The 25,313-nt window shown below is 57.3% G+C and overlaps 2 protein-coding genes across 4 annotated transcripts in view; one reads left to right on the plus strand and one right to left on the minus strand.

Moving 5' to 3' along the window:
* The first annotated feature begins 316 nt into the window (after window positions 1–316).
* On the plus strand, window positions 317–17,454 carry LOC139001678 (ovarian cancer G-protein coupled receptor 1). Its single transcript, XM_070403195.1, has 2 exons — window positions 317–360; window positions 15,979–17,454. Exon 2 carries the CDS (start codon window positions 16,079–16,081, stop codon window positions 17,165–17,167), a length of 1,089 nt encoding a protein of 362 aa, XP_070259296.1. The 5' UTR covers window positions 317–360; window positions 15,979–16,078; the 3' UTR covers window positions 17,168–17,454.
* Window positions 17,455–22,380: 4,926 nt separating this feature from the next.
* LOC139009520 (D-glutamate cyclase, mitochondrial-like) overlaps window positions 22,381–25,313 on the minus strand; it is a 64,444-nt gene continuing 61,511 nt past the window's right edge. For all 3 annotated transcript variants that reach the window (XM_070413799.1, XM_070413791.1, XM_070413803.1), the window contains one exon: window positions 22,381–23,879. In XM_070413799.1, the coding sequence (XP_070269900.1) occupies window positions 23,730–23,879 (150 nt within the window). In that variant the 3' untranslated portion in view covers window positions 22,381–23,729. The remainder of the gene's footprint in view (window positions 23,880–25,313) is intronic.

Below are 25,313 nucleotides of genomic sequence, written 5' to 3' on the forward strand. Positions count from 1 at the left end.
GTCCTCTGTGCTGTCCATGCCACCCCTGCCACGGGCACGCTCGGGCCCTGGGAGGCACCAGGGATCCAGCAGGCAGCAAACTGCCCCCTGCTGAGGTCGGAGAGTTGGAGAGAGCCTGAGCAGCAACAGGAGGGGCCTTCACTGAGTGGCTACCGGTGTGCTGACGCTGAGGACTCGGAGGGAAAGGGTATAGAAGGGCTACTGCGTGCACTCTCCTCCCAGCTTCTCACCGAGGGGTTCTGGATGTGGCTGGAGAAGGACCCCGGGCCCTCCCTCCGCAGCCAGGCCCAGTCTGAGCTCACCCAGCAGCTCCAGAGCCGGTCCCGGGGACAGGATGGAAGCGCTGTACCTCCAGGACAGGTCTGCACTCCCCGGGTTTCTCAGAGCAGGCGCCCAGCCATGGCGTGGAAGGGCAAGGCTGGGTGCGCAGAACTGGAGGAGGGGATGGGGGAGGAATGCGGTGAATGGGAGCACAACGTGGCCGTATCGTCCAAGGAACAGAAAGGCCTGCCGGAAACGGGCCGGCCCGCGCCCCAGGCCACCTCCGCCAGGCGCCAAGGACGCAGCGCCCACCTGCTTGCTGCGCGGGCCGTAGGAGGGGCGCGGTCTACGGGCGGCCGGCGGGGTGATTGTGGCCGGCCCCTCGCCGCACGGGTATGACTCCCCAAAGCCAGTCCTGTTCCCCTTGTCTGGGTCCCCGGAAACCGCTTGAGGGCGACCGCCGGATCCCGGCACCGGTAGCCAGCTCTGCGCCTTCCCCGGCGCGGCCCGGGAGCGCGCGGTGAGGGTGCAAGCACGTGGCCCCCACGTGTGCGTGCGCGGGCGGAGGGGGCGGCCAGGTGCGGGAGTGGCCGCGTGTGCGTGTGCGTGTGCCCGAGCGGGGCGGTGGCGCCAAGTGCGGGCGCGCCCGGAGCACCGGGAGGCGAGCAGACGCGGCAGCGGCAGCGGAAAGGCCCGCCTGGTGTCTGCCCAGCGCCCGCCGGCGCGTCCCTGTTCCTCTTCTGGGCCGGGTGTCTGCTGCGGTTGCTGCCTGGTTTAGCAGCCACCCCCTCGGCTGGCTCCGTGGCCGCCTGGTAATTACTTCCAGCCCTTCATTCCCCAGAGTCCACGCACGGCACAGGTGACACATTTCCTTTCCTGCCCCCTACACCTGTGCGTTCCCCCTTCGTAGGCGGGCGGCTGTCAGCGGGGGGTGGGGGGGGGGAGCGGGCGGAGGAGGACAAAGCTGGACTGTGATTGGCCGCTGGGGTCCCTGGTTGGCAGGCCCCCTAAGTGGAACACAGCGATGCGGTGTGAAAGGGCACAGCAAGCCTCTTTGCGATCAGGGGTGGGCAAAGGAGAGACCGCTGACTTGGAGCCAGTGGCTTTGGGCAGGTCACTTGCTGTGGCTGAGCCTCGGTAAATGGAGATAAATACTAGCTTGGCCACCTCACAGCGGGCTTGCGAGGGCAAAAGGAGTGAGACTGGTTTGAACTATTCAAATCTGAGATGGCATGGTTATGCTTTGCTTAACCCTGCCCTCCCCCCTTCAGCCTCCAAAAGGAGGCAGGAGGGGCAAGGACTGCGTGTCCCAGAGGAAGCGGGGCTGGAGCAATGCGGCTGCACTAGACTGCATGGACCAGCGCATCTGTTGAGAGCTCAGTTCCAGAACTGGAGGGCTTGGGTCCAAATCTTGGCTCTTCCACTTATTAGAGATACTAACTGGAGATCATCACCTGCCCTCTTCTTAAGCCTCAGTGTCACCTTCTGTGAAATGGGCATGAGAGTAGAGCCTGCTTCCTAGGATGGTCATGACATCATGCAGATACTATGAAAGCCTTGCAGTGGCCCCTAAAAGTTAGCTATGAGAGTTCTTGATGTTTCCATTATGCTGCCGCCTTCTGGGTACAGTGCACTCTTTGGAGAGAAGACTCGTCTAACAGGAAACAAAGAGTGGAAACTGGTTTCATCCTTTCTATCTCAAACAAGATACCTTACCTCTGAGTATCTCATGGGGGAAAGGGAGATTATTATACCCACCTCACAAAGTTGTTATAAAAATTGAAATCGCCCGGCCGGTGTGGCTCAGTGGTTGAGTGTCGACCCATGTACCAGAAGGTCGCCAGTTCAATACCTGGTCAGGGTATATGCCTAGGTTTCCGGCTCGATCCCCAGTAGGAAACTGCGTGCAGGAGGCAGCCAGTTGATGATGTTTCTCATTCATGTGTCTATCTCTCCCTCTTTCTCTCTTTCTCTAAAATAAATAAAAGCAGATACTTTACAAAAATTAAAATCAAATAACCTTATGAATGACTACATCGCTCATGATAAGCCCTTAAGTGATTTTGGAGAAAAAATAATCCTTATGTTCCAGTTATCTATTACTGCATAAAAAACCACTTTAGGAGGTTAAAATAATAGTCCTCATCTATTTTGCTCATGAATCTGTGATTTGGGCAGGGTTTGGTGAGGATGGCTTATCTCTGCTCCTTGCAACATCAGCTGAGAGGGCCCAGCTGTGGCTGGGGATCTTTTTCCAAGATCACACAACATGTGGTAAACCAGTTGATCCTGGCTCAGCGGGGGCTGTTGGCCAGGGTCTAGGTTCCTCTCCATGTGGGCCTCTCTCAGAGGCCACTAGGGCCTCCTCCCATCAGGGCACCCAAGTTTTTAAGAGCAACATCCCAAGAGACAGGAGGTGGGAGCTCCCAGTCATTTCAGACCTGGACTCAGCAGCTGGCACAGTGTGGCCTCGACTTTATTCTTCCGGTCACATAGTCACAGAGCCCACCTAGATTCAAGGGGGGGAGGGGGCGGTCTTAGAACCCATCTCCCAGTGAAAAGAGCATCAGTTTCCAAACATCTTAAATCTACCAAAACTTGAAAGTCTTCCCTTTTGCTTTTTTCCCCTATGTGCCGTGGTGTAACAAATTAAGCCATCTTTGCTAGAAGACCAGCAGACGTACGATTGGCCCTCCCTGGGGCCTTATCACAGAGCCTGTTTGGGTGGGAATCAGGTTCTCTAGGCCTTGCAGGGCTGAGGGTGCAGGCATCCTACATGGTGCCTTCGCTCGTGTCTGTTTCCCTGGAACCCCTGCGGCTTCAGTCCCCAGCTCTGCCAAACCCATGCCTTTAAAACAAGAGAGAGAAGCTGGGGAGAGAGGAATCTGGATTCAGAAAGCTAGGTTATAGCAGGTGGCCCAGGCTGAGTCTAGCGAGCATCTGTGTAGCTTAGGCCCCTGAAGAAGTCTGTTTGTTTTTCGAGAGGACTGCTGCCTGGGTGGTTGGAGTGACTGTTGTCATACGTTATTAGGTTATTAATTGATGGGTGGGAGCACTCCTGGTGGGAAGGCAAGCAGGTGGGGAAGCAGGCCTGCGGTCACCATGGCAACCTTCTGGCCTGTGCTTTGTGCTTCCTGTATCAGAACAGGAAGGATGATGCCCCAAGCAGCTCTCCTTAGACAGACCACAGACTCCCCAAAGTCTCTCTTTCAGCAGAAGCTTCCATGGTAATGCCTTTCCATACATAGCTACCCACCCACGCCCTCAGAGCCAAAGCCAACCTTCTTCCTGTGGCCTCATCCCATATCCTGTCTCCCCCAGTTCCTTAGCTCCTCACCCTGGCCTTCTGTACCTGGGCTGCAGAAGCGAATGGAGTTTAGGTTCATTTACTGATTCAAACATCCAGCACATTTTTGTTGTGCATTTGTTTTGGCAGAGAACAGACCCAGGTCCTTCCTCCTGATGGAACCTACCGTTTGGAGGGGAAGATGGGCATGAACAAGTCATTGTATAAAGTCCCATGCATCGCATTGGTAATTATTAAAACACAGTGAATTCAGACCCTGACTTGAATCGCAGCTCGGCCGCTCAGCCAGTGTGATCACAGGGTCCTTAAAAGTGGAAGAGGGGGCAGGAGGGCCAGAGTCAGAGATGTGACCGTGGGCGCAGAGGGAGGTGGGACGCACTCAGTGCCGCACTGCTGGCGTTGAAGACGTCGGGGCCACAAGCCAAAGAATGCCAGGAGCCCTGAGAAGCCAGGAAAGATAAGCAAGTCCATTTCCCCTCCGCCCCCCAGAAGGAAGGCAGCTCTGCCAACGCTTTGACGTTAGCCCCATGAGATCCACGGCAGACCTTTGACCACCACAGAGAAGAAATCTGCGTTGTCTTAAGCCATTATTAGGTTTGTGGTCATTTGCTCCAGCAGCAACGGGAAACTCATAAAGTAGCCAAGAACCCTGTCTTTGGAGCCAAGCAGTCCTGCTGTTTCCGAGCTCTGTGACCTGGGCAGGCGGCTGGTGCTCTCAGAGTCTCAGCAGCCTGGCCTGTAACACCGGGATAACCCTGCCTCACCGGCAGATGCGAGGGTGCAAACGGGAAACGGCGGGAGGGTGCTCAGCACGGGGCGTGGTACAGAGCACGTGCTCCGAATGGCAGTGACTGCACTTCCTGATCCAAAGCCGCTCGGGGCCGCGGCGCCAGGCCCTCTGGGAGGATCCCTGCCGCTCCTCCTCTCGGTCCTTTCGGCATCTTCATTCGCACCTGGGCACTTCTGCACCTGCAACAGTGCAGCGCCTGGTATCAGCTCCTCTGATGCAAACCTGGCTAAAGTGTAAGGCCCAAGGCGCCTTCAAGACGCAAGTCAGTGAAGGTCCCTACAGGCCAACAGCGATGGCTCCTGACAGACACTTCTGGTGCTTACCAGAGCCCTCGAGGCTCCTCCAAGGCCTTTACCCCCACCAGCCCCAAGTCAGCAGCGTAGCCGTGGGGAATAGGCAATGCGCTGTAACAAGCATCCTACCCAGTTGGCCTGCCCACCCTTTCCCAGGGTGAATCAGACTGCGGGGCGGACCTTCTAGCCTGAGGGATCGATGCTGCCACCACCACCATCCTCAGCGTCACTGCATCCTCACTAACACGGATCAGGAACCTACTACATGCCAGGCCCTTGTCAGATCTCATCTCTCGGGTCCTCACAGAAGCCCATTGATTGGCCAGGAAGGTGCCTTGTGAAGGTCACATAGCCAGACAGTGACAGCTCAGGATCTCAACCTCCTCCGTCCGGCCCAGAGCCTCTGCTTTTAACCTCCATCCCTGACCACGGGGTTCCTGCCCTGTGCCAAGGCCTTGCTGGGTGCCACCAGCTCAGGGCAGACTCCAGAGTCCTCCCTCTGGTGACGCCGGGACTGCCTGGACCGCTGGGGGCCCATGAGTGCCTTTCTGGCTGGGGGCCCTGTTGCCCTCACACGAGCCTCCAGAACATTTCACCCCCCCTCAGCCCAGGTTCCTGGAGGAATATTCATGTTGGGGGCAGGCCGGACATCCAGGGTTCAGGCAAGCCTCTGGTCTGTCATCCAGTGGGGTCGGCAGGCACTGGGGCCGAGAGAGATGGGAAAGGAACTCAGGGGGTGGGCCTGGCCCAGTTTCGGCCCTTCTGTCTTTCCAGGATGGGAGGAGCCACCGCGGCAGGCCCTGGCAGCCCCCATGAGGTCACCCCCCCCCCCCCCCCACACACACACACACACAGGGCTTGCACATTCTCACCCTTCACTACATGCCCTTCTCTGTTCAGCGCGGCTCCAAGGTTCTGGCACTTTGGGCTTCGGGCCGGGAGTTTGAATGGGGGAGGTGAACCAGGCTTCTCTGGAGGCCACGTTTTGATTAGACTCACTACTTTGGCTCAGCTGCAGGTTAACTTGGAGAGGTTTGTGAGGATCGAGGTTATGGGTCTCTAGGCCCCTCAGGCCACAGCTTGACGCTCGGTGTCATCACGGTTTCTCGTTCAAAGATGAAATCCTAGCACCAGAGTAGGTCACAGCGCAGGCTGTCCTTCCTGTCCCTGAGTGGCATTTCACAGAGGACGTGGGCTCAGCGATGTGACTAAAGCTGAAGCCAGCTTCCTCCCATCTGCAGTCCCAGAGGTCCAGTGGGGAGGGAAAGGGGGTCCCTGGCCCCGGAGAGAGAGAGAAAGGCTTCCCATCCCAGATGAGGTGGGGCACCCTGGGCAGCCTGGGAGTCCTGGGGGAGGGGGCGGGCACCGTGTCAGCCGTGTCTTCCCGGCACAGACGGCCTGTGTGCACATGTCCAGGTGGCTGGGCTGCCTGTAGGCAGAGCCAGGGGTGCTCTCTTTGGCCGTATGTTCTGGGAGGATCCTGCACTCCTCACCCACCGTCCTTTCGTCTGGGAAGGGGAGAGCCAGCCACGCTTCCGCAACTCAGAAATGGCGCTTGGTCTGTGTGAACCGACCCCCCATAGCAAGGCACAGCCTTCTCGGTAACTAACGTAGGAGACCGTTGGAGAGGGCCCAGGCCCCGCAGAGGGGGGTTCCTGGGACCCCTGCCAGTACAGCCCCCGACAGGACGAGCGTGATTTGCTCTCTGGAGGAGACGAGTCCCACAATCACGGAGCAGAGCCAGGGGCACGAACATCCTCAGGGACACCCTCCCGGGCATGGTGGGCGTGGGCTTCCTGGCTCCAGCAACGTATCCTACCAGCAGCGTCCAAGGAGGGAGGAGGTCACGCCAAAATAGTGTGGCTCTGACGTGGTCAGCGGGGTCCTAGAATCACCGCTCCGTGGTTTGGCTCTAAGACCCTGATCGAGAGCTTTTGCCTGGCAGGGCCCGAGTTTCCCCACCTGAAGGAGGAGGCGGCTGGGCCAGGGAGCCTCCAGGGGCCCGTGGAGCTGCTCTGCTGGGAGAGCTTAGCAGATGCTCCCGAGAGCCAGAGCCCCCATGATGCCCAGCCCTGTGCTTGCTCCCCACCCGGGGCCCGAGCTGTTTAAAAACATCAACGCTGCCCCACTGGTGGCCCAGGGCCCTGCTCCAATGCGCTCGCTCCGCTGGTCTGAACCACAGGACCCAGCCGGCCTCCAGCGCAGACCCGGTGCCTCTGCACTTGGCTGCCCGCCGAGTTGCCCAGAGAGCTTTTCAAACAGCGGTGCCGGCACCGCATCTCCAGCGAGTGTGGTTTCCTTCGCCTGGGGTGGGGCCCGGCATTGGTATTATTTGTTATGAGCTCCCAAGTATTCTCTAAGGTACGTGAGACCCACTGACCCAGATGTTGGTTGCTGGTGGCTGGAGAGTGACATCCTGGGCGCGGGAGTGGAAACAGTCAGCTGGCCCCATCCTTGCCTCGTTGTCCGGTTGTTCTCGCTGGGGTCCCAGGTCTGCGCTAGTCACCTGGGCGGCTCAGTGAGGACCCCTGGCGCAGGGCTCCTCTCCTGGGATCCCGGAGGTGCTCAAAGGGGGTTGATGGGTAGAATTAGTGCAGCCACTTCTGCATGCCCCCCAGCCCCCAAGGTCCCCTTTCCCTAATTCTGGCTTAACACCCTCCCCCCCCACCCCAAGGTTGCTCCCTGCCTCTGGGGTGTGTGGGAAGCAGGCCGAGCAGGTGGAGGGAGCAGTCCCGTCGCCCTGGTCCTGTGGCTGGCAAGTGTTCCTGGGCCACCACCAGCCTGACACATGATTCTGCCTCAGCTCCGGAAGGGGCAGCCTCCAGCTGGGGTTTTCTAGCCGGGAGCTGGGAGGCGTGGTCTTCGGGAAATCCCTGGAGGGCGAGTGTGTGTCCTGGTGGCGGCCTGGGGGGGGAGGCCCACCAGGCCCCGAGGTGCCCTTTGCGGAGCCGCAGAAAAAAGCCCAGCTGTTGGAAGTTTGAGAGCAGAGCTCAGCAAGACACAGAGGACCCAGGATCCCGCTGGGACAGCTTCCTGTCGCTGCCACGCTCTGCCTGCCCCTCACCTGGCTGAGGCCGTCGCCTCCCTGGGGTCTGGAGGCTGAGCAGGTGGGGTCAGTCAGCATTCGAGGGTCAGGAAATCAGTTTGGTAGCTCATGACCTGCATTTAGAGAAACAAAACAGAAGAGACCTGATCAGAGGGCGTCACAGACGGTAGGGTAAGTACTGCGTTGGGGAAGTTCGTGTCTGGGTGCATGCGTGTGCGTGTGCGTGTGTGTGTGTGTGTGTGTGTGTGTGTGTTTGTGTAGAATGTGTGTGCTGGGTCACAAGGTCAAGGGCATCTCTTGCTGTGGTTTGTGGTCAGAAGAGCTTAAAGGCAGGGAGTTGGTGCCTCGGTGCCTGGATTCTGGATTCAGACCGCCCTGACTTGCTGTATGAACTTGAGCGACTGTGTTGTAGCCTCTCTGGGCTTCGGGTTCTGTGAAATGGGTTGGCGGCGCCAGGCGCGTCCGAGCCTCGTGAGCCCAGATGGGGTTGAGCTTGGAAACAGTTCCGAGGCTTTAGAAATGAGAGTCTGCCTTGTTGTTGCTGGGGTGAGGCTACCTGGGGGAGCGGTGGGGGCTAAGGAAAAATGCTGCCTGCGTTCTACTCCCGCCCCAGAGGGAAATATCAACAGCCTCTGAGTCAGGCACTTGTAGGAAATGAAACAACCTTGTTGAAAGAATGTGGAGGTTGGAGCAGAGAAAGGAAGAGAAGCTGGGTCTGCAGGAAACTCCCTGCTCTGTGGGCTCAGGGCTCCCGCGAGCAGGGCCACCCTGGCACGGTGAGCGGTGATCTGTGTGCCCGTGTGCACCCCGTGGAAGCGACCGGCTAGATCATGTTTATGTGCCAGCTCTGCTCCCGCATGGCTTGGAACGTGCAAGTGGTCCTTACCTGCGTCAAAGGGCCCTTCCTTCTGATCAGGGCTTATGCTCTCTTGGTCATTAAAGTCCTCGGAGACCCCTCTATGCTGATGAGCATTTGTCTACAGGTTTGCTTGTAGGCGTTGGGTTGCCCGTGTGTGATGTCTACTTCGGAGCTGGATGATAACTGTGTGAATAGATGCCGTAGCTCCTTGCTCTGGTTCTTTGCCCTGCCCCCTCCACTTGGGGGAGCATGACTGGACACACAGGTTTTCTTCAGTGGGTGCTGAGGGGATGGGTGACCTGGCAGAGCATCCTCCAGGCACAGGGGCTAGCCTGGGACCAAGCCTGGTGGTCCTTCTGGTGGCAGCTATAAGGACCGGAGCCTGGCGAGGCCTGGAGGAGGAGGGTGGCTGCTCAGTGCCCATAAAGACAAACAGGAAGAGAGCATGGCATAAAGTACAATGCGGGCCAGCCCGAGTTCTGGTAACTGTGGAACCCTGAGCAGGTTGGCTCATCTCTCTCCCAGCCTCAGTTGTGTTTTCTTCATCTGTAAAATGGGCACAGGTGAGAATGGCATTGGAAGAGAGGTGCCTAGCAGGTGGAGGGCTCTCGGAGGATAGGGGTTGGCTCTTCCGTCCCATCTGCATCTTTTCGCTTACAGAACACTTTTGCATCCACTGTGTGTTGATTTTTGAGGGGTAAGATTCCTATGGAGACCGGGTAGAGAAGGGACGCTCCAGACAAGGTGTAGTTTCCACCTGGGGTCGAAACTAAGCGTAGGGTGGTGTCTGTCTGTCCTCAGGCACTGATGGAAGGGAGGACTGGCTGCGACAAGGCCTGGGCAGAAGAGCAGGACCCTCTGAGCAGCTCAGGCAGCTTGAGCAGGTGCCAGGCTGGAAACAAGGCTACAGTCATTCCTCCTTGTCACCTGTTTCTATTAATGAAAACCCCACTGTCCCAGCACCCAACCTCAACCACCTCCCCACCCCAGCCATCTACCCATCTACCAGCCCATTCATCTATCTGTCTACCCACTCACCAATCCATCTCTCCATGTACCCATTACCCATCTAGCCATTCACATACCCAGCCATTTACACACTCACCCATTCATTCATCTGTCCACCCCTCTACCCCTCATTCATTCATCTGCTCATACATTTACCCATCTACCCAGCCATCTACCCACCCACCCATTCATCCATCTATCCACTCATTCACTCACATCTATCCATTTACCTCTCATCCATTTATCTGCCCATCCATTTACCCATCCGCCCACCCAGTTATCCATCTAAAAAATAATTTTTTTAGAGCTAATAAGGACTAATCACTCATAGTCAGGAACATCTCAGATTTGTCCCTGACTGTTCCCCATCTCCCTTCTAATTAATTGTTAGTTACCACAGCTTCTTCTTATGTCCTCTCTGACCATGCCCCCTTTATGCCTAGATCCAGTCATGCCAAGCTACTTTCAGTTCCCCAGAGGAGCCCATTCTCTCTCTCTCGGATTTGATCTGTTGCACACATGTGTCTACGGCAGAAACGCCTGTCTGCTCAGGCAGCCCTTCCCCTTCTCCTGGTCTCGGCATAACTTGCTCCTCAGGAAGGCTTTTCTGGCTGGGTTAGGACCCCTCTAACGAGCTCCCTTAAAATCCTCCTCTTTCTTAGGAGCTGGTTTTGCTTATATCCTCCCCCCCAACCCCCCCCCCCCCGCCCCCACCGCCGAGACTAAAAGCAACTTGAGTTACCCTAGGAGCTAGTGTTCAGTGCAGTACCCTCCATATAATAGATACGCAGTATTTGTTGTGTGCATGAATAAGTGAATGGGAGAGTGGGTGGGTGGACAGACGGATGATGAACAGGTAGATGATTAGAAAGCCATTCAAGGGTTCAAAGCAGGAGGGACTAGGTTAGATTTGGGTGTTAGATGGCTGCTTTGAGGGTGGTGAGATGCCATGGAACTGATTCTGGGGAGGAGGCCTTGACCACGCCCATCGGGGCACCGGTCGGGGAGCTAAAGAGGAGACGGATGTGGGAAACATTTAAGAGTGGAAAATGGTAGAACTGGGTAATGAAGTGGGTGCTGTGGGTGGGGGTGAGGGGAGAAGCTGAAGGCCAGCCATCCACCGTGAGTGACTGGGCAGGCGACAGACTAGTGGAGAAGCAGACGGGCAGGCCTCTGAGCACGTCCTGTGTGGTGGCAGGAAGCTGGGGAGAGTGGTGGGGTCTGCACGCCCTGACAGTGCAGAGGGGCTGAAACTGTGGAGGAGCTGTCATCTCACAAGAGTGGGCAGAGTGACAAGCACAGACCAGCAGTGAATGTGAGTGGGAGGGACGTGCCGTAAGCCCGCCGTCCATGGCCTGCGGTGCAGTCCTTCCTGCAAGTGGCCTTCCTGGAATCTTAGGAGATTGGAGGCGCCCTGAGGGCGGGAGCCATTTCTTCCTTATCCCTCAGTCCCGTGTCTGGTCTGGTGCCGAGGACCTTGCAGATGCTCCACAGATACTTGTCTAAGGAAACCCAGAGGCGCTGGGCTGTTGGGCAAGCCACTCCCTCTCCCGGAGCCTCAGTTTCCTTGTCCCTAACACGGGGGACCTGACGAGGCTGTTGTGAAGATCGGGCAAGAGGGCAGATGTGAAAGGCTCTGGGAACGGCAAAAGATTTTGCAAATATAAAGTGTAAGCGCAGTCACTTTAGTTTGAAATACAGATGCAGTCGCCGTATTTGAAAAGCCGGCGTCAGGCTGCTGAGCTCCCAAAGGCTGTGTCCCGGTGCTGACCACGGGGCTGCCGGGTCTCCAGTTCCCCTTCCAGCCGCCTCCGCTCCCCAGCCTGGGACCTCGTGTCGAACGCTCGATCAGGAGCAAACCCCAGACTTTCTGGACCTGTGGGTCCCTGGCTCCTCAAAGTGTGGCTCACGGGCCGCAGCACCCGCAGCACCTGGGAGCTTGTGGCCGGTTCTCCAGCCCCGGCTCAGGCTCAGACGCTCGGGGTCAGAAACTCACATTGTGGTTCAGTCACCTACGGCGGCAGATCCTCCGGTGACTCAGGCACCAGGGTCTGAACCCCTGTCTAGAATGTCAGAACCCTTTTTTTGTTCCAAAGTGAACGCAGGAGGTACTTTACACAGCCCGTGTTTCCTTGCCCTGCAGGCTTGACTATTTGTGACCTTGGGTGCCAGACTTTACTCATTGTTGGCGAAGGAAAGAGGAAGCCGCGAGCGGTTGTCCCGGCCCACCCCGTGCATGTACTCGCTCACACCAGTAAACACCAGGCTTTGGGCCTGGTGACTCTCAGGGGATTCTTGAGACCTGCCAGGGCGTGTTCTCGCGGTGGCTCATTGGCCCTGTCTTATTGGCTTGGGAGGGCCTGTGTTTACGAATGGATGTTAGCTTCCTGTGGGTGGGTTGCATCTGGACTGGGGGGAACCTGAGGTCCTGGGCTGGGGCGGGGGGAAGGGGAGGGCTGCGCTGCTGTGCATTTCCTCATAGGGAGGCCCGGTGGACTGTTCGGCCCCACAGGTGCGGGGTTGGGATCCACGGACAGGAGAGCTGGCGCAGGGAGGTCTCAGCTGCCCCTTCTCCCCTCCTCTCACCATCAGAACATGGAAACAAAACAAAAACACAAACAGCAAAAAAAACAAACAAACAAAAAAACAAGCAAAGCCTGGGCACTGGTGGGGGGAATGCAGCATGGTGCAGCCGCTGTGGAAAACGGAACGACGGTTCCTCAGAGAGTTAAACATGGAGTTACCATGTGGTCCTGCGATTCCACGTGTGGTGCATGCCCCCAAACAGAAAGCAGGGACGCACACAGATACCTGCACGCCCATGTTCACGGCAGCAGTATTCGCAACAGCCAAAAGGTAGATACCGCCCACCTGCTCATTGACAAGTGAATGAGAAAACAAAATGCAGTACATGCATAGGGTGGAGTAGCCCTCAGCCTTAACAAGGAAGGACCTTCCGGCACGTGACAGCATGGGCGAGCCTTGAGGACCTTATGCTAAGTTAAACAGGCCGGTCACACAAAAGACAGAAGCTGTCCGACTCCGTCTGTATGCGGGACCTAGAATAGTCAAATTCCTAGAGACAGCAAGTAGAATGGGGGGTTCCAGGGGCCGGGAAGGGGGGGACGACAGGGCTGTGGGGAGCTAGTGTAAATGGGGACAGAGTTTTCCAATTGGGGCAGATGAAGAATTCTGGAGATGGATGGTGGTGACGGTTGCACAGCAATGTGAATGTGCTTCATGCCAGAGAACACTGCACTGAAGAATGGCCAACATGGTAAACTTCATGTTAAGTACACTTACCCACAATGAAACACAGTGACAGCAGGGAACACCCCCTGCACCACCATCACTGAAATGCCGGCCCTGTGTCCTGGAGAGGAGGGGACAGGGAGGTGAGCCTGCCTGGGGGTCCCGGTCTTCGGGGGACTGAGAGGTTGGGGGTGAGTCTCAGTTGGGGCCTGGAGGAGGCACATGGAGCAAGAACACCAACACTTCCTTCCTCAGGCTGGCTTTGGGCAAGCCACTTCTCCATTGGGACCTCAGTTTCCTCACCTGTGAAATGGGGAGGTAGCATTCATTCATTCCTCCCAGAAGTGTTCATGAGTGCCTGTGAGATGCCAGGCACCGTTCGAGATCCACAAGGCTTCTGCCCGCTTGGAATTTACATTCTCATGGAGGAGACGGATCATCAATAAGCAGACAAGTCAATAAACGAGAACAATCTCAGATATCGATGGGCGCTCTGGAGCAGTCGAATAGGATGGTGTGATGGTGACTGGGGAGGGGGCTGCTTTAAGCAGGGTGGTCAGGGGATGCCTCATGAGGAGGACGAGGTGACCTTTAAGCTGAGATCTGGCAGCAAAGGAGCCAGCCCTGAGGTGGAGGAGGAGGGGGGCGGTGGGGGTGGGGGGAGTGCTCTAGGAGAGGCCACGGCTGGTGCCAAGGCCAGGAGCCAGGCTGGGGGCTGAAGCACAGAAAGCTGGCCAGTGTGGCTAGAAGTGCTGTGATGGGCCAGGTGCAGGGAGCTGCAGTCAGATCCCGTTGGGCCTTGTAGGTTCCATAAGGAATTTGGGTCCTGCCGTAGGTGTGATAAGAAACGGATCAGTGGGTTTAAGCAAGAAGGAGGAGGATCTGGTCTGCATTGTAGGTGTTGAGTGGGGGGCAGAGTGGGAGAGTTGGAGGGGTGGGCGTGGCTATGGAGAGAGCCATGGCGGGTAGAGGTGAGAAGGCGGCAGCTTTGGACCAACCAGGCCCATCTCCTGCCTGTTTTAGAGACGCTTATGAAAATTACAGGCCCTCTTCCCAGGAAAAATGCACACACTCATCTATATAATAAAAGCCTAAGTGACCATTATGGCAGAACGACCAGAATGACTGGTTACTATAATGTGCACTGACCATCAGCGGGCAGAGGCTCAATGCAGGAGCTGCCCCCTGGTGGTCAGTCGCTCCCACAGGGGAGCGCCACTCAGCCAGAAGCCGGGCTCACAGCTGGCGAGCGTAGCAGAGGTGGTGAGAGCCTCTCCCACTTCCGCGGCAGCGCTAAGGAGCAGCGAGCAGGCGGGTGATAAGGAGTGAGGGGTCCCGGACTGTGAGAGGGATGTTCAACTGCCTGCTTATGGAGGTGGTTGGACATCCCCCTAGGGCTCCCAGACTGTGAGAGGGCGCAGGCCAGGCAGAGGGAACCCCCCATCCCAGTGCACGAATTTCATGCACCGGGCCTCTAGTATGTGTATAAGATTGAGCATTTGCTTTCTGGGGAACCCCAGAACCCCAGACAGGGAACTGCTGGACTGATGTGTCTGAGCCCCTCCCCAGCACACTGTACCCACTTCCAGCCTGAGCTCTGGCTCAGGGGCCACAGGGCCAGTGGGAGCCAAGACAAGCCACAGGTTGTGGGGGGAGGGGCCCTGGTTGGAGGTGATGAGATGTGGGTCCTGAATGCTGAGGGGTTTCTCTTCTGGTCTTGACTATGGTGAAGAGAGAGCAAAGGGCAGGGGTGATCTGCTGGTGCCGCCACACCACCTCATTCAGGCCACTCATGCAGCATCTGCAACTGTGTAGACCATGCCTTCTCAAGAGGGGGAGGGAGGGCGGGTTGTGAAGGCTGGTTCTTGGGTGGGGTGAAAAAAACTTAGATATTAAATGATTATTAGTCTTAGGTATTCAATGACTTGTCACCCCCCCAAAGGGCACATACACAGATATGCAGTATACCTGAGGTATTACCATTTCATGGAGCTGGGGTGTGGGGGGACACGTCTAAAAGGGCTCCTTGGGAGGGCAATTGTGGGGGGAACAAAGGTTGAAAAAGATGCTGATTTGGACACAGCCAGATTTTTCATCTGAACCAGAAGTGTTAAATCAATAGAGAAGCTCAAAGCTTTGGCTTTGATATATTGATTTATAAAGTAGGCTTACAACAAAAAATGTTATTCCATCTTATTCAAATGTATTTGTCTATGCAGGGTTTTCTTTAAGTTCTCAACAATAGGAACTTTTCGCTGATGTAAGAGTCCGCCTCTTGGCGGCAAGAAAAACAGTGCCGCGCACTCTGACATCCATCGTCTTCTGTGGCCCTCATCCTGATCCCGAGGGCAGGCGTTTCTGTCCTCACTCTACAGAGGAGGAAACTGGGGCTCAGACAGGGTATATGCCTTGTCAGCGGCTGACCTTGGTCTGGTGCTCACGTCTGTCAGTGCCCGTGGGTCCCCCAGCTCCGTGGAAGAGAGGAGGGTCAGCACCCGCTGACAAACACCCCGGAATCCAGGCAGCGCTCAGGGAAGCTCAGCCTTTGTTTCTGGCCAGAGAACTGTGGGATGTGGGCAAGGCCGGGCCGCTCCCATGCTGCCCGGGGAGGTCCCCAGGAGGGGCGGTGGCCTCCATGTTGACTGACCTGGTCCATTCCTGTGAGCAGGCAGGAAGATAGTGGCTGGGCCCTTGCTGTTCCCTGGAGAGTTGGGCTCAGGATGGGCTGTGCTGTGGTGACCAGGAGCATAAATAAGGGACCAGCTGGGGAAGGAGGATGGGAAGACATAAACCGCGTTCAGAGGTCCTAGTGGAGGTGGAGCTGGTTGGCTGGATCATCCTCTAGAGCAGTGGTTCTCAACCTTCTGGCCCTTTAAATACAGTTCCTCATGTTGTGACCCAACCATAAAATTATTTTCGTTGCTACTTCATAACTGTAATGTTGCTACTGTTATGAATTGTCATGTAAATATCTGATATACGGGATGGTCTTAGGCGACCCCTGTGAAAGGGTCATTCGACCACCAAAGGGGTCGAGACCCACAGGTTAGGAACCACTGCTCTAGATTAAGTGAGGCACTTAGAACAGCGCCTGACACACAGTAGGTGCTTTATACATGTCAGCTGCTCTTCTTCTAAGCCTTTCCCGCCTTTGACTTTCAGAAGCTCACCCACGGCCAAGGAGGGGCAGCCTGTGAAGGCCATGGCGGCGGAGAGGCCCACTTCCTGAGCCAGGAGGGGTGAGGCCCCCACAGGCCCGAAGATGGGGAACGTCACTGCGGACACCTCCCGCCCGAACTGTACCATCGACCACACCATCCACCAGACGCTGGCCCCCGTGGTCTACGTCACCGTGCTGGTGGTGGGCTTCCCGGCCAACTGCCTGTCCCTCTACTTCGGCTACCTGCAGATCAAGGCGCGGAACGAGCTGGGGGTATACCTGTTCAACCTGACCGTGGCCGACCTCTTCTACATCTGCTCGCTGCCCTTCTGGCTGCAGTACGTGCTGCAGCACGACAACTGGTCGTACGGCGACCTGTCCTGCCAGGTGTGCGGCATCCTCCTCTACGAGAACATCTACATCAGCGTGGGCTTCCTCTGCTGCATCTCCATCGACCGCTACCTGGCCGTGGCCCATCCCTTCCGCTTCCACCAGTTCCGCACCCTGAAGGCGGCCGTGGGCGTCAGCGTGGTCATCTGGGCCAAGGAGCTGCTGGCCAGCGTGTACTTCCTCCTGCACACGGAGGTGGTGGAGGACGAGGACCAGCACCGCGTCTGCTTCGAGCACTACCCGCTGGAGCCCTGGCAGCGCAACATCAACTACTACCGCTTCCTGGTGGGCTTCCTCTTCCCGCTCTGCCTGCTGCTGGCCGCCTACCGGGGCATCCTGCGCGCCGTGCGCCGCAGCCACGGCACCCAGCAGAGCCGCAAGGACCAGATCCAGCGGCTGGTGCTCAGCACCGTGGTCATCTTCCTGGCCTGCTTCCTGCCCTACCACGTGCTGCTGCTCGTGCGCAGCCTCTGGGAGTCCAGCTGCCAGTTCGCCCAGAGCGCCTTCAACGCCTACCACTTCTCCCTGCTGCTCACCACCTTCAACTGCGTGGCCGACCCCGTGCTGTACTGCTTCGTCAGCGAGACCACCCACCGGGACATGGCCCGCCTGCGCGCCGCCTGCCGCGCCCTCCTCACCTGCTCCAGGACCCGCGGGCCCCGGGACGCCTACCCGCTGGGCACCCCCGAGGCCTCTGGGGTGAAAAGCGAGGAGCCCGAGTTGTTACGGAAGCTCCAGTCGACCTTCCAGACCCCTAACTCGCCTAAAGGGGAGGGGTTGCCCCCCGCCGGGCTGGCCTAGCCAGAGGCACCCATGTGTGGGGTGAAGTGAGGTCTGAGCTTGCTGGCCGGCTGGCGACGCTTTGCCAAGCGCAGGCGCCTCTTTCTGCCGGAGCAAGGCCTCTCTGTTCCAGGGAGCGTGCATTGCTGAGCCCGATGGGGTGAGCCCCAGTCCTGTCTTCTGTTGCAGGCGGGGCTGCTGGCGGGAGGAAGACGGTGAACTGTCACCTGCGGGTGGTTTTCAAAGAGAAGCGGGGTGGGGGAGTGCAGGGTGAGAGGACGAGCATAGAGGGGCGTTGGGAGAGGAGGGTGGGGACTGGGTGTGCGCCGGCCAGGGCCTTCCAGTGCCGTTGCCATAGAGGACTCCTGTCCAAACAACGGTGTCATCCAAGGAGGTGAGCAAAGCTGCATTGTCATCATGAACACTAGCCCCACCCACAAGGGGCTCGGGAGGAGGAGGAGCAGGGCCAGGAGGCTGGAGGGGAGCAGGAATGTGGGGAAGCATCTGGGGTGCTGGTAGTGTGCGCGGGGGACAGTGCGGGAGTGGCCCGCAGAGCGGAGACCCCAGCACACCGTTGAGTAGGGAGAGCCGAGCTGATGCCCCAAGCTCCGGGGCTGATGGAAAACAGGACTTGGGGTTCCCAGGCCGATGTCTGTGGCCCTTTAAACAGTCAGCTCTGAAGCACAAGTGTCAGGACAGAGGCCTAAAGCCCAGGCGTCTAATCACATTCCCCACACGGATTCCTCCGCTTCGGTGTCGTTTCCATCTGCCCAGGAGCACCAGCCCTGGGTGTGTGTGTGTGTGTGTGTGTGTCCATGTTTAAAATGCCAGGGTCTCCATGACAGCTGTGTGCCAAGACCCTGAGGCTAGGGTCACGTGACTACTGGCAGTGTCCCCCACGCCCACCCCGGCCTCTGCCTCCGCCCCTTGCCGCACCCACAAGGGAATGTCTAATTCTCAGATGCAACAAAACAAAACAGATGCATTCTCTGGCATCTCTCAGTCTCTGTAATGGAGAGAGGAGGTGTCCCTGGGCTCCCCTCGCCTCCTTTGTTCTCCTGCTCGGCTCGGCCAGATCGCCCACCTCAGCCACCTGGAGCGTGAGAGTGGGCCCGTGGGCCACATGTCGCCCAGGGTGCTGACCGCCACCTTCCGTCCTGTCCTGGAAGGCTCAGCGCCCCTGCAGCTCTGCCAGGCATGTTGAGCCCCTGGCCCTGGCAGTCATACCAAGGACCAGAAGAGCTTATTCCTGCTCCAGGGACCTGCCCACTTTAACAGACATGCTAGCCCTTCAGGTGGCCTGGTCGGTGGCTGGGGCCAGCTCTCACGTCCCTGGGATTTGAGTCCCTCACACACAAGGGGACAGGTGGGCTCAAGTCTGGGGAGGGACTAGGGATGGGGAGATGGAAGCTGGTGCCAGTAGAACAACTGTGGAATCTGCTAAAGGCAGGGCCAGGAAGAACGTCTTCGATCTTTCTCCCCCCATCCCCACCCCTCTATCTGCCAAGGATGCCCAAAGGCAGGTAGCCCGAGTGGGATTGCCCTAGGGAAGTGGGGTCCCAGGGCTACACTTGGCTTTGACTGAGTAGCACCTGCCCCAGCTCCTTATGGAGGGTTCTCTTCCCCTTCCTGAAGTTCTGAAGGTGGCTGAAATGGCCACACAACCAAGAAAAGCCCGCCCGCCCCAGCCCGGGATCCTACTGGGGCCATGGCACCGGCTGAGTCCTCCATGCCTCCTCATTCCATATTTTGACCTTAAACACCAGTGTTCCCACCAGGATGGACTGGGAAGGGAAGAGCTGAGGGCGATTCTGTTTACTATCAAGAGTTGTGTTTTCGTATCGTCCTCTCTTTTATGCCAAGTATGTGTGTGTTGGGCTGCGCAATTGATTTATGTAGCAAATGTGAGTCTGCAAATAAAACAGAATAACCAGCCCCAGCTGGCGTGTGCTGCACTCCTTGTGGGGAAGGGCGGTCTCCTCACACCAGGAGGGTCTAGAGGGGCCTTGAAACACCCAGTGGAGTCAGGAAGGTCGAGGGATTGACTTGCTCACAGGGAACGTGAACAAGGCAATTGGGGGAGTTGCCCTTGATCACCCCGCAGTGTTCAGGGAGGATGGAGCCCTCAAGTGAAGTAGGTCTTCTCTCCCTGCTCTTGAGATCCATGTCTTCGGCCCTTCAGCGCTTGTTGCAAATCCACTCTGGGACTTACCCTTTGCAGACAGAGCCCGGCCCTGTGGTTTGGAGAGTATCACTCCTCTGTCTTTGGACACCTGACCCCTGCTGAGCGCTGCTCCCCGCGGAGAGGAGGGCTGATCAGACCGGCCACCCCGCACCGGGGAAGGTTACAAAGCAGAAAGGCCTGTTGGAGTCATCTCGCAGGCTGTCCTCCTCCGCGCCGGGCGTGGTGGGGAAGCCACATCTGTTGGCCAGGCCAGAGCATCGTCTCCGTAGGGGCCGGCCCCGTGTTTATTACCGAGGATTAACTCATCCCATTAACATGTACATTCAGTTTTAGTCGCTTAATCCCTCTCGGAGTCAGATTCCCGGAGTCCTGAAGTGTTTTGGAAGTCAGTCCTTCTTCCAAACAGACAGAGGACATGGTGGGCGCTCAGGATTCCTCTCTCCCCTGAGAGAATGGGCGGAGGGAAAGGTCCAGCTGGTGTGGATTGGAGGTGGCAGAAGCCATCCACTTCCTGTTTCACCAGATGCTGAGCAAGGGGAGGCTCATCTTCCTGTTTACACACAGTGGTCTGCAGGGTGGCCAGACAAGGGTGGGAGACATTTTCAGCACAGAATACACCCCCATCTGCTGCTGTCCTCTGACCGGTACAACCCAGGGAGAGCCAGAATCGGGCCATCTTGGGTCAGTGCTTTTCAGAAAAAACTGCTGCTTACAGCTGGTGGTCCCGCAGTCTCCAGGACCTCATCTGGCCAGACAGCAGTCTTTGGCGGCCATCTCCCAGGGGTCACAATGGTGCCCAGTGCTCTGGGGAAATGGTGGGACTTCAAGTCCATTTGCTTCAACTCAACAGAAGGGCCCTACTAGATTAGACATTAATATCAGTGCTGGGATGTACCGATGAATTATCCCATGTATGTCCCCCCAAATGATGGTCCAATTTTTCAACAAATGCCACCCATGACACTCATCTGCTACTACCCAAGACAAGTCACTCCAAGGTTGGGAAGAAAATCTGATGAGGCAAAGTGGAACCACTGTCCCCCCTGGCCTTAGTTCTGGCCTCTGGAGCCATGTGACCCTACAGGCAGTGTGTTAAGCCAAGCGTGCGTTAGACAAGGCTGGATGAATAGCAGTACTTACCTGCCAAACCACGGTGCCTTAAAACAAAAGTTTATCCCCGGTTCCTGCGAAGTCATGAGCGGCTGCTTCCTGACAGTGTATTCCCGAGTGATGGCAGTAATTCAGGTTATATCAAGAGGTTCCAGGGTCTTTGGGGGACGGGGAGTGGGGGTGGGGTGGGGGGGGAGGTTCTCCCCTTTCCTCCACACAGGTAGGGGAGGGATTGATGGCCAAATCTGGAAGTGGTTGATATCTCTGCTACTCACATTCCATTGGCCAGATCCCCAACCTAACTGCAAAGGAGGCTGGGAAATGTAGTTTTCCTATGTATGCAGGAAGAGAAAGCAGAATTGGCAAGCATCCGGTTAGTCTCTGACAGACAGCTCTTCAAACCACTTCCACTTAATAGCGTTTAAACGCTTACCTTCCTATAAAACCCACTTCTTCAAAGGTGATGCTTGGATTGGAAGTGGGACTAAGTCTGTCTGACCTGCTCCAAGGAGAAGGGGACCATTTATCTACCTCACTGTGCTTCTGTGGATGCACTGTTTCGGGGGGCTAGGACATCACATTGCTGACAGAGATCGAGTTTATGTGAACTGCAGTTAAGCCACATCTTCTCCATCCTGCCCAGAGCTGTGGTCTTTTGAATCTGAGAGTTTGATCTCATTGTGGAGCCAATGGGACCCACATGGAATGGGTAGAAAGTAGAAGAACGCCAGGGGCTGGACGAGGTAGGGCTGGTGGTCAGCAGAGCCTGTGCAAGGAGAGGCAGGGAACGGCCTGGCCCAGCTGAGTGAGATCCACTTGGCCAGGGGACAGGCAGGGGCTAAGGAGTCCTGACCCCCTTAGCCGGTTTGCTTGCCTTCAAGCCCCACCAGCAGGGGTGTGGGGCATGGGCACCTTAATGTGCCTGCCCTTGAACACCCACAGAGCATCCCAGACACTGTCTACCTGGATCCCCCAAACCCCGCATTCCTTGAAATGCCCAGGGATGCTCACATGCCCCTGAGTCTATCCTGGTGGAGACCCCAGCCCATCTCCACCCCCACCGTGCAAGGACAAGGTCACCTCTTGTCCCCCGGTAACCAGCTTCTCCAGGTGACAGCCACGCCACTCCACACGTGGACACAGCCCCTTCCCCAAAGCACAGCCAAGACCAGGACAAACCTGAACAGAACTTTACTGAAGGCCTGAGCAGGAATCATATTGTGGAAAAGCATCAAAACTGGATCCTAGAACTCAGGGCGCCAGTGGTCCCTGGGCGGCCCCTGCTACGGCGCCTTCTCCTGGCTTCCCTTACACCGAGGCCCCTGCTGCAGGGCCTTGGGCCTGCCTCTCCCTGCAGAGGAGCCTTGAGACACCTCACTAGGACCCCTACTCTCTGGCTTCTCTGGGCTCCATCGGGTCTGAGCCTTTTCCCCAAACAGCTTAGTCATCTCCCCATAAACTTGGGCCCACAGCGAAGACAACCCGTTCCACAGCCACGCCTCAGACGTCCCCGCGCTGGCAGAGAACTCCATTCCTATTACAAAACCAAAGGCACGTTCGTGTCTCCCCCACATGAGTCAGAGAGTGCCGGCAGCTTTACCGGTGACGTTTCTCTCTTCTAGCCACCAAGGTTTCAAAAATGCAGGGTGCAATCCTATCAAAATCCCCTGTGACACGGAGCTCTGCAGTCTCAAATCAGGGGCAAAAACTGTCATTGGAGGAGAGCTGGCCAGGGAAGCTTACCGCTGGGGGGGGTAGGGGGGGTGGGTGGGGGGGGGGAGCATCCCGGGAGCTGTGGTAAGTTGCAGGCGGAGGGACTGAGCTCATTACAATGGGCGCACCGGCCCTGATGCCACACCAGCAGGAGCACAGACTGCACATGGGGACTCCCTGACAGAATGCCAAAGGGAGGTCTGGACCATCCTCCCCGCATCCCAGCTATGTCTGGCCAGGGGCTCCGCCACGCCCCTGTGGGGGGAGCACAGGAGTGAACCCCAGATCACTTACTATACACTTGGGGCTTACTGCTGAGTGTACAACTAGGGGTAGTTTCTACAGCATGTGTTCCTTGCTTTCCAATCAATGCCCCATAAAGAAGCAAGCTAGACAAGTTCAAGAAAATAAACTAGACCGTCAAACCTCAGAGGGAAGGCAGGGGAGGCGGGTAAGAGACCAACCAAAGGGCTTGTATGCATGCCTATCAGTGTAACCAATGGACGCAGACAGTAGCGGGGTGAGGGCATGTGCTGGGGGTGGGAGCAGCCGGGGAGAGGTCAATGGGGGGGAAAAGGAAGACATATGTAATACTTTCAACAATAAAGAATTTAAATTAAAAAAAGAAGAACAAACTAAGCAGGCTCAGTTAGCATCTGGGGCCCTAGCCGCCCCCTCCCCACCCCCGTCTGGATGAGCCAGCACAAGACACTACTGGGCTGGTCCAACAGGTATGTGTAAAGAGATGTGGTCAGTGACTCCGTTTCTGGTTTTGTCCGGAAATGTGCAGTGGGAGATTGTGAAGGAGATGAGGAGAAGCTGGCTAGAGTTGTCCGGGAGGCCTCTGTGAGCGACTTAGGTCCTAGAGAGCCTGACCTGCCCCGGCTCCAGGAGTGTGGCTGCCCGCCTTCCCCCTGGGCAGGGAGGGCAAAGCATCCGGCTCCAGGCAGGGCATTGGGGGTGGGGGCGATGAGATGAGGAGGAGGTGGAGGAGGAGGAGGCTCCCAGGTGGGAGCTCAGGAGGTGTGGGGACTCAGGAGGTGAGGGATGGGAGGTGACGGTGTGAAATGTTAAGGTGGGGGGATCTTTTGCCTAAGTAAACAAAGTGCTGTTTGAAAAGAGAGCATTGCAAAGGTATATTTTCTTGGCTGTGGTAGTGAGTAAACCTTGAGTAAAGTCCCAGAGTTTCATAGATACGCATGTCACATTTGTGCATCTTACTGTTTCACAGTTAGCATGGGGGCTTCTCACGGCTCTTGGTCTCCCTGGTACTTTATTGCTTACCGTGTGGCCTCCAGAGCACCCCACGTGGGCGGCCTGAGAGGCTAAGGCGAAGGAGGGTTGAAAGCAATGCCTCCCTCCGGCACCTGACAAACAGAAACAGACACTGGGAGGCCCAGAGGAAGGGTCTGTGGCCCACCTGCCCTATGCCCTCCCGGAGGTGGCATGCAGAGTCCCAGGCCAGCTCCCAGGCTGGTGCTCATTTGCAAGGCCCGTACAGAGGCCCTCAGGGACTCCTCCCCGGTCCGGACGTGGCCGTCTGTCCCGTACTCGCCACCGGTGTGCTGGGTGTGGTCACTGGCACCCCGTGGTGACGTCCAGCAGCTTCTGGATCATCTGGGCGTGGGTGCTGTGGAAGGGCAGCCCGTCCACCTCCATGCCCACGTTGCCCGAGACGCCACTTCGGACTCGGTGCTGCACCAGGATGCTCAACATTTTTTCTTCCTGAGACAAAAGGAGGCAGAGAAAGAATTAGCGGATGGGGGAGGGGAAAGACACACAGACAAGCAGGTAAGTGGAGGCAGGGCGTTGGACGTGACATGGCCTCTTCTTCACGACGATGTGTGGATTAAAAATACGAATGCCCCTGGGAGACTCTTCGTGAAAAACAATCCTGCATCCTGCTTCGTCGGGCTCCAAACCCACTCGCCAGAAGGGACCACAGTTTGGGCTGTTTCTTCTGCATATTCTTTCCATAATATGCTTTTTCTGGAAACCTGCATTTTCTTAACAAACACTAAGGAGTCCCTACTGCAGCAGGGGCAGCGTGGGCTGCTTTCCGCCTACCTCGCCCCTGCCCAGCTCTGCATTACCTGCCGCTGGCCTCTGACCGTGCCAGAGACCCCACTGTTAGCCTCCTGCGGGGAGGCGCCAAGTCCTGCTGCTGTGGCCTTGCCGATCGATATTCCTTGCTGTGCGTGTGGAAGCTTCTGGAGCGAGCAGAGCCATCGAGGAACTGCAGGCCCCTCCTCACGCTGCAGCCCAGGGCCCGGCAGGCAGCATGGTTGGGGATCAGACAGATCTGACTTGGGTCCTTGCTGGCAGGCGTTTCAACCTCTCTGTGCCTCAGTGTCCTCATCTGTATAATGGGAGCAGCGGGGAGCGCGTGTGGGCTGTCTAGAGTGATGTGCTTCCCCTCCTCCTCTTTCCTGCCACTTGTCTAAGCCACCAGTGTGTCTGTCCGGGCTGAGTAACGCCTCTCCCAGAGGAAGGTAGATCTCAGATAAAAACAAAAGGAGAGAGGACAGTGCCTGCGGGGAAGAAGTCAAACATGTTCTCCCCCAACCCCCTTCTCTCCACAAAGTAAGGAGGGGCGAGAGGACAGGACCAAGAAATCAAGACCAGGAAGATGTGACAGCTTCCTGCTCAGGCATTGCTAATTCACTCAGTCACCCAAACAAGCTTGATGGGAGCACCTGCTCCGTGCCAGGCCCTGAACTGGTGATACAGTGGTGGATGTGGCACGGTGCCTGCCCCCGGGGCTCACAGCCTAGATGTGTGCTCAGGCAGGTGCGGGGGGTGGGGGGTGGGGGGGGGTGGGGTCACAGGACAGGGCAGGGCACCTAACCCCGTTCACTGGGGTGGCTCAGGCAGGTACGGGGCGGGGGGGGGGGGGGGGGGGGGGGGGGGGCGGGGTCACAGGACAGGGCAGGGCACCTAACCCCGTTCACTGGGGTGGCTCAGGCAGACTTTCAGGAGGAGGGCAGCCAGGTCAAACGAGCAGAAGTGGGCCCAGTAAGGGGCTACGAGGAGCAAGGCTACGAGGAGCACTCGCTGAAAACTTTAAAACAATGGCGAGAGCGCTGGCAAATGTCACCGGGAACTGTCTCTGATCTCAGCTGCCCCGAGAGCCTGCCATTTCCGTCCTGCCCTGGAGGC

Source organism: Myotis yumanensis, unplaced genomic scaffold (assembly GCF_028538775.1).
Source record: "Myotis yumanensis isolate MYYU_CA2020_CCGP unplaced genomic scaffold, mMyoYum1.0.hap1 SCAF_1, whole genome shotgun sequence".
NCBI classification, from domain to species: Eukaryota; Metazoa; Chordata; class Mammalia; order Chiroptera; family Vespertilionidae; genus Myotis; species Myotis yumanensis.

Bases quoted from the DNA above. Each gene is read 5' to 3' on its own strand.
- LOC139001678 (XM_070403195.1), top strand. From the start codon at position 16,079: ATGGGGAACGTCACTGCGGACACCTCCCGCCCGAACTGTACCATCGAC.